Source organism: Acomys minous, assembly GCF_964271855.1.
Source record: "Acomys minous genome assembly, chromosome: 18".
In the NCBI taxonomy this organism is placed as follows: Eukaryota; Metazoa; Chordata; class Mammalia; order Rodentia; family Muridae; genus Acomys; species Acomys minous.
The window spans coordinates 19,534,328-19,542,802 of record NC_140501.1 but is presented as its reverse complement, the minus strand read 5'-3'; the positions used below and the strand labels follow the sequence as shown (position 1 = coordinate 19,542,802).

Sequence of the window (8,475 nt, the reverse complement as noted above, 5' to 3'; positions counted from 1 at the left end):
GTCCACCCATTTTTAATCATAATTTTTTTTCTGATATCTGTGAGGACTCAGAAAATCATGTCTGCTCTGCAGCCTCCTTTCATCAATTCTCCATCTACACGTGAGCTCACTACATCATGGCAAAGGAAGTTTAAGTGAGGTCATTTAGGAAGTGTTGAAATGTTGGAAAGTTCATGGCTAAAACAAAAGTGAAAGGGAGGGACTATGGGGAAGGGCTGAGCATAAAGGCACACAGCCAGCAAAGGCACACAGCCAGCAAAGGCACACAGCCAGCATCTGCTCCTGCTGGTCACATCTGAACCAGAGCTGCCCCCCAGAACACCATGATGCTCAAGGTATTGTGCCACTTGATGTACTTTGCCTAAATTGCTTTTCTGGTTTGATTCTTCCCTTCTCAGTCAGTTGATCTTTTAGTCACTAACTTCTCTGACGCAGAAATGACGTCTTAACCCTTCTCATAGTCTCTGAGCTGCCTAATTTAGCTGCATGTTAGTTCTCACCAGGGTTTTACAAATAACAGACATGATCTCATGGCTTACTCCTAGCAAGAAAGTAAGCCATTGTACCTTCACTGCACCCCAACCTCTTGGTTTTATATGTGCCCTCTGTGTGATGCGAACACATTGCACCTCTAATTATCTGTTTGCTGTTATGTTCCCTGGAGTCTCCTGGGGACTTTTTGAGTCAAATGGCCTCACTCACTGGCTTGGTGGCTTCCAGAGCTATGCATACTGAGCTCACAGGGGCTCCCTATTATCAAACAGCTCCCTACTCTGCTTTAATCTATACATTAGTCACCGTAGTTTACTAAAAAGATATGCAAATGCCACTATAAAGTCAAGCACACCAGCGAGACATTTGACCAAGTGTGACTCACAGAAGTCTGAGCTGCAGTGATCGCTCCCCTTATGAGCTCTCCCTCTAAGGTCAGGGAGGGAGGTTTGCTCTTAGACTCACAGGTCATGTTCAGCACCCTCAGGGGAGCCCACTGGCCTCGCTGTCATAAATCACACAGACCTGGCCTTCTGAAGCCATCCCCACGCTGCAGGCTTCATGCTAGTGTCCCTAGCCGCCTACTCAACCAGTGTTAACTGGAACTTGGAAATTAAGTCAACAGGTTATTATTACACCAGCTCTTTTCCATCCTCCCCTCCATTTCATGTAAAATGTTTATGAAAATATTTACCAGCATAAAAAGCAGAATTATTGCTTTCATCTGCCATCACCAGAAACAGCCATTGCAGGATCCCTTTTGCTGCCCAGGTCATCTACTCTCCTGCCTTCTCCTACTCCAAGCTCTCTTCATTTTCTGTCAAATCTTTAACAATGCAATAAATATTCCACTTCTTTGAAAAGAATAGGCATTAAATTTGAAGACTCTAAGAGTGGGGTTAGAGCTGAGATAGGATGATTGTCACAAATTCAAGGCTAGCCTAAGCTACTTAGTGAGTCCAGGCTAGCCAGAGCCACATAGAAAGACCCTGCCGAAAAAAGGAAAAGGAAAGGAAAGGAAATGATAGGAAATGAAGAGAGAAAATAAGATGAAAGGACATGAAAAGAGACAATAAGAGGAAAGAAAAAGCTGGTGGGTGGCAAAGGTGGGCAATTTCCATGAAGGCACCGGCTCTATTTCTGTGACTCTGCTTTAACAGTGAGCTCAGTGTGAGTGACCCTGGACACTTTACATCCTCCAATCTGATCAGTCTCTGGCTACTGTTCTTAAATGAGCAATGTTACAGTCAGCGATGGAAAGGAAGTTAAGCAATAATGTGATTATTATATGCAGAAAGGGAAACTTGTGAATAGTTGACTCAAAGCCTGGTGCTAGGCATTTGCAGAGATGCTCCTTCCAGTTGGCTGGTTTTAAAATATATTCCCCTGTGAAGGCACAAACTAACAAAAGTATTACCTGTGCACTGAAGAGCTTGATATTTAAAGGAGTTACAAAGTCCTCTGCTTTGTGAGTAGAGTCAGAACACCTTCTACATGCAATGGTCATGAACCACAAAGTCCTTCCATCACCTCCCCTTTGGTCTGGGCTTAACAGCCTGCATATTTCTGCATCCTCGCGCCTAACAATGTACAATGTACTTGGAACACTCATTACCATGCCTGATACAAATCAAATAAGGGCAGTTCTCAGCTATCTGGATGCGTCTCCTGTCCTGATGTCCCCATTTCATGGACAGATGTCCTTCTCTCCTCCCCTCTGTCTAGGCTTTCCCTTGCTGTCCTCCCTCTTGCTGGTGTCATCATCTGCTAAGCTGTCTGCATTATCAGTGTGACTGAGCAAAGAACTTAATTATTGCATATTTCCATATCCTTACACCCACCCAAGTAGGTGCCTAGCTCACAGCACTTTTTAGAAAGGAAACTCAGTTATGTCAATCAGGTTTCTTCTCCTTGCCCCATGGTCTCAAAATAAGAGAGTGGACACAGAGCAGGTCTGCAGTTCTAACCTTCTTCTCTCTGAAGTCTGTCACAGAAAGCTTCGCCAGCATGATCCACGGCTTGAGAGTGGACCACTTGACAGACGGTGTCATCCAGAGGAGCAAGAGAATGGTCCTGGATTCTCTGGGCGTCGGCTTCCTGGGAACGGGCACAGAAGTGTTCCATAAAGTCTCCCAATATAGCAAAGTAAGGAATCCAAAGTTTGCCTCCAAGAGAAGTCCGTGCTCTTGTTTAACTTAGTTTGATTGCATTTGGTGTGCCCAGGGTTGCTCTGCACAATTGTACCGGTTCCTCTGTTTCTTCATCTTATTTTTAGAGTCCACTACTAACTCAGTCTTAACACCATTGACTGGTAATATCTCATGGCTCTTTACTTGCACGACTAAATGTAAATTTCAACCCAAAAGTCTGAGAAGTGAAAACTTTGCATAGATAGCTTCTTCATGCAAATATTCTCTAGAGAAAAATGCTATTCAAGTGCTCTGAGCTGAAGGTAGGCATGTCCACGGGAGACACAGCAGCCACTCCAAACAGGATGTACTTGGTGTGGACAGCTAGTCTGTCCCACTGCAACTCCCAAGACTTACCCCAAGATCAAATAAGAGTGGATTCAGATTCACTTGCATGGAGCTTCCTGATCATGACTCGGACACAGGCAGAGCTAGGTCCTCTCCCTTACAAGACTAATGTTGTATATTCTCTGACACAGAAGAGTAATGTCCCACCAGCTGGGCTGCCCTCACAGAGGTTCGCTGAGGCCTGACTCTCGAGATGTCACCTCAGCATATTGTTGCACTAACTGATTTTCTTCGGTTCCAGATCTACAGCTCCAATAACTCCAGCACTGTTTGGGGGCGACCCGACTTCAGGCTCCCGCCCACGTATGCTGCTTTTGTCAACGGTGTTGCTGTAAGGAGTTTACCAATCTTTTCTTTAGTTAGATCAGTCTAACTCCAGGGGCAGGAAAATTATTTACAAATGGGATCACAGAGGTTCAGAGATGTGAGGTGTCCTGCCTTTTCTCCTCATATCATGTTTCTACAATAAAATGGTACTTTTCCAACAAATTATAAAGTAGAAGAAATGGAAGGATCTAGATTAAAAACATCTGTAAAAGTATTTTAATTCTGGACGTTGAATGGATATAGCAAAAAAAAAAAAAGTATGACGGACGTATAATCCAATATCCAAACATAATGTCTTGTTGATTCCTTCTGTTGTGGGTCCCAGTATCTGTATAGTAATATTCTTTTTGTTTAGTCATTAGATATTTATTCAGAAAGAAACAATGGCCACACAATATCTCTATGTTCTCCATGAAAAATTAGAACTTTTCATCTGACAGATAATTTCCATGTTTTTTCCTCTGTGTCAGGAAAAGCCTACAAAACATAATATGCTGGGATTCAGGAGAGAGATTAACTGTCTTGTGGGGCCAGAAGCTCAGACTAATGAAACTAACCCCACTGGTATGTCCTACAGGCAATAAGAAACGCACCAGCCACATTAGACAGACGTAAAAGGCTATGTTTAAATGAAATTCTGGTTATTACTGCTTCATCTGTGGAAGAAATAAATGGCTGGGGTGAAAAAGGACAAAACCTTAGGACATAAAATAATCACTTTAAAACACAGCTTAATAGTTAATATAGGTTTGAGAGCTTTTTTGCTGTTCTTGCAACTTTGATAAGCCTTTTAAATTACTTCATGACAGATACACAAAAAATGTATGGCCCAATATATAATAAATGATATTAAATTTTTAGTGCAGCTTGTTTAAAAGGTGAAGGTTGAAGGAAAGGGCAGGCTTCAGAGGAAGAAAACAGATCTTCCCCTAGCACTGCTCTCCAGGGTGGGACACAGAATCCTCCAGGAAATCACTAGCTACTCTCCAGGGTCCTGTCTTCTTCTGTCAAAGGAGTGAGGACCACTGTTCTGGAGATGGATGATGGGTTGGGAGGTGGGGAGGAACTGGAAGGAGTCAGGGGAGAGGAAACCATGATAGTCTACAAATATTTTTTCAACAGAAATAAATAAATAAAATTAAAAAAAAAAAAACAATCACAGTCCATTTTTAGGATGTAATTTCCAGACAGTGGGGTCCCCCGCAAACTCTCAAGATCATTGCTAAATTAGAAGGCAGTCCAAAAGGCAATGCACTTAAGAGCACATCTGAGGGGGGCTGTTTATTATCTATTCTCACAGGTTCACTCCATGGATTTTGATGACACGTGGCACCCTGCCACCCACCCTTCCGGAGCAGTCCTGCCTGTCCTCACAGCTTTGTCGGAAGCCCTGCCTCAGACTCCGAAGTTCTCTGGCCTTGACCTGCTGCTGGCATTCAATGTTGGCATTGAAACACAAGGACGATTAATGCACTTCTCCAAGGAAGCCAAGGACATACCAAAGAGGTATAGAGAGACTGCGCCCATCAAGGAGAGCCATGCTGCCCTCTGTCTGTCAGTAGCTGTCTGTGTCTGGCTTAGAGGCTGGTTCTCAAAACAGTTGCAAGTGAGACCGTTTTCAGGAACAGAACAAGCCCTATGTCTATATAGAAAGGTGTGCTTTGGAAATGACTGTGAAAACTTCCCTTGGGCTTCTAAAGACAATTAGCTACAAAGGCCAGGAGATAATGCGGAGGTCTCTCACTCCAAGGCAATTCCCAGCACAGGCATCCCGGGTATCCCTGGCTATCTCTCAAGCTGGAGTTACAGGCAGTTGTAAGCCACGAGTTGTAAATCTTGGAACGAACCTGAGTCCTCTGTGAGAGCAGTACATGATCTTAAGTGTTGGACCATCTCTCCAGTCCCTTGATTTTATAATTGCATTTTTTCTCTCCAAAAGTCCCATAATTTATTTGTGTGTGTTGGTCACATCCTCTGTCTGATTCTTCTACATCACTGTGTTCCCACACTTTATCTTCCCCTTAGATGAATATCTTCTTTTTATTTAATTTTTATTAGTAACCCCAAGTCCATTAGTGCTACCCATATACACACGGGAGTGTGACCATCCACTAATGCAGGAACAACCTACAATAGGCAGACCCTAAAAGGAGGGTGATTCTACCTCCCTCAGCCGTCATCACTGTTTCTCCAATGGGGTGTGGTCTCGTTGTCCTCTCACAGAACTACTGTGAGTGATGTGCAACACACATACCATGTCTAGAAATGAACATTTCACAACTTTCCTCCCATCTTCTGGCTCTTATATTCTTTCCCCCTCTCCTTTGAAGTTCCTTGAGCCTTGGACAAGGGGAAGTTGGTATAGGTGAATAACCCATCAACAGCTGAGCACTCAGAGCTATTTATAGTCAGCACTTTGACAGACTGTGAGTCTCTGCATTAACCACTGCTTCTCTGATAGCAGCAGCACAAATGTATAGCCATATACATAAATATTTAGAATACGATTTGTTTAATGCAACCGTTAAACAAAACAACAGTGGATTCCAACTCACTGGCCTTCCACGGGGCCTATGATCTCCTCAGTCTCAGGCCAGGTATAAAATCTTTCCTGTGGAGGAAACTTCAAATCCGATCAGAAAGCAGTTTGGTACTCCTGTGATTTTCATGTCACTGATGCACCGGCAGGTCACTTAATGGTACAGCATGTGATGTGCAGTGCCAGGTAAAGCTAATGATGTCCCTTTCCTCCAGCAGCCTGCGTAGCACCTTCTGGGACTGGCTACCTGGCAGAGAGAGGGGGGAGGGGATTATTTTCTAGTCGACTTGAGGTTGATGTCTCTGTCCTGCGTTCCGAAGTGGGTGATCTCTTCAGCCACAGGGCCGCACAATATGGTTATGATGGATAACCAAGAGCAATAGCGATAGCTTGAATTGTTTTGGGTCCCTTTGTAGCCTCTGACGAGCAACTCACAGGGAGGTATCCCTTGCCTGACACTGGGGTCTTTCATCTAATAACCCGTGTCTCCGGAAGAAGCGTTGTCTGCCCAAGCAGAGAACTTCTACTGAACTCCTCCTTATTTATAAGATATTGCACATCTGAAATTAGCTTACAAAGTAATGGATTCTCATAAGGCTGCTTCATGTATCCTCAGTTTTGGCTAAAGTAGCCCTTACTTTTTCCGCTCCCCAGTCCCATGTCCCTGCTTAAACTTTTAACCTGAGCACCCCTCCCCACTCCCCACCCCGACTCCTTCCGTGTCATTTGTCTTCCTCTCTAATTGACTGTTTTCCTTGGCTTGCAACACTGTAGGATCCCATACAGCTTTTTCACGCACCCTACTTTTTGATTGACTCTGTCTACTAATATCTTATTTCCCCATGGCCTCCGTGTTTGAGACTTCCAACCCCAGATTCTCCCTCTATACTTTCATTCGACCTGGATTTTACAATCCCCTCTTCCTTATGGTATCCATACCCACTGGCCTGTTTCTAATCTCCTGGCTTCCACATGTACTCCAGGTTAAACATATTAACGTAGAGATTCAATGCTAGGATCCACATATAAAAGATGATCTGTGGTGTTTGTCTTTCTGGGAATGGGTGATTTTATTCAATGTATTTTTCTCCACTTCTGCCCATTGCCTGCAAATGTAATGATTTGTCTTTCCTTATAGCTGATTAATAGTTCATCATCTGTAGGTACCACGTTCTTTTATCCATCCATCCATCCATGAGTTGAATTTCCTGCCTTTGCCTTTCAGGTTTCACCCGCCTTCTGTGGTGGGGACTTTGGGAAGTGCTGCTGCTGCATCCAAGTTTTTAGGGCTCAGCTTGACAAAGTGCCGAGAGGCCCTGGCTATTGCTGTCTCTCATGCTGGGGCACCCATAGCAAATGCTGCCACTCAAACCAAGCCCCTTCACATTGGCAACGCAGCCAAGCACGGGATGGAAGCCACGTTTCTGGCGATGCTGGGTCTCCAAGGAAGCAAGCAGATCTTGGACCTGGGGTCAGGGTTTGGTGCGTTCTATGCTAACTACTCCCCCAAAGACCTTCCAAGCTTGGATTCCCACACCTGGCTACTAGATCAGCAGGATGTGGCCTTCAAGAGCTTCCCGGCACACCTGGCTACCCACTGGGTGGCAGATGCAGCTGCCTCTGTGAGAAAACACCTTGTGACTTCAGAAAGAGCTCTGCTTCCTGTTGACCACATCGAGAGAATTGTGCTTAGGATCCCTGATGTCCAGTATGTGAACAGGCCCTTCCCAGACTCGGAGCATGAAGCCCGTCATTCGTTCCAGTACGTGGCCTGTGCCATGCTGCTCGATGGCAGTGTCACTGTCCCATCCTTCCACAGCCAGCAGATCAACAGGCCACAGGTGAGAGAGCTGCTCAACAAAGTGGTGCTGGAGCATCCTCCTGACAACCTGCCAAGCTTCAACACCCTCTACTGTGAAATGAGCATCACTCTTAAGGATGGCACCACCTTCACCGGGCGGTCTGACACCTTCTATGGTCACTGGAGGAAACCACTGAGCCAGGAGGACCTGCAGAAGAAATTCCGAGCCAATGCCTCGAAGGTTCTATGCAGGGACACAGTGGAAAGCCTCATCAAGGTAGTAGAGAAGCTGGAAGACCTGGAAGACTGCTCCATGTTAACCACACTTCTGAAAGGGCCCTCTGTCCAAAGGGAGGCCTCACAACTATCCAGCATGTTTTCATTCCATCACACAACCCCGCCCAGGCTTACCAATATCTGAACGGCTTTGCACTAGAGGAGATACAATGGTTTGCTCTACTGCTCCACGTGCCCTGCAAAGAACAGAGCAAGGTAGAGAGTCCAGAAACAGAGATAAGTGTATTTGGAGGGAATCCTGTCCTGTGAGTTTGAAAGGACCATTCCCACAACCTTCAAGATAATATTCAAGAAACAAACAAGATCTGATGTGTGTCCACAAGGGTAAAGTCTAAGGCACCTGTTGTCTGCTTATAATCTTCTCTGAGGAATTATTTATTAACCCTGGGAACTTCACAGATGTAGAGGAAGTTGAACCTGCATGTTGCTGGCTGGAGGCGGAGCAAGCTTGGTCCTGCCACAGCCTGGGCAGACAACGTGGG

At 45.1% G+C, this 8,475-nt stretch overlaps 1 protein-coding gene across 1 annotated transcript; it reads left to right on the top strand.

Annotated features, from left to right (window-relative positions):
- The first annotated feature begins 260 nt into the window (after nt 1-260).
- On the top strand, nt 261-8,231 carry ACOD1 (aconitate decarboxylase 1). The gene is made up of 5 exons (XM_084767640.1): nt 261-335; nt 2,476-2,637; nt 3,271-3,360; nt 4,657-4,862; nt 7,121-8,231. Exons 1-5 carry the CDS (start codon nt 324-326, stop codon nt 8,115-8,117), a joined length of 1,467 nt encoding a protein of 488 aa, XP_084623766.1. The 5' UTR covers nt 261-323; the 3' UTR covers nt 8,118-8,231.
- The last annotated feature ends 244 nt before the right edge of the window (nt 8,232-8,475 follow it).

Excerpts from the sequence above, each read along its gene's own strand:
- ACOD1 (XM_084767640.1), top strand. Across the intron at positions 3,361-4,656 it reads CTTTTGTCAACGGTGTTGCT|GTTCACTCCATGGATTTTGA; the intron begins GTAAGGAGTTTA and ends CTATTCTCACAG. Across the intron at positions 4,863-7,120 it reads GCCAAGGACATACCAAAGAG|GTTTCACCCGCCTTCTGTGG; the intron begins GTATAGAGAGAC and ends TTTGCCTTTCAG.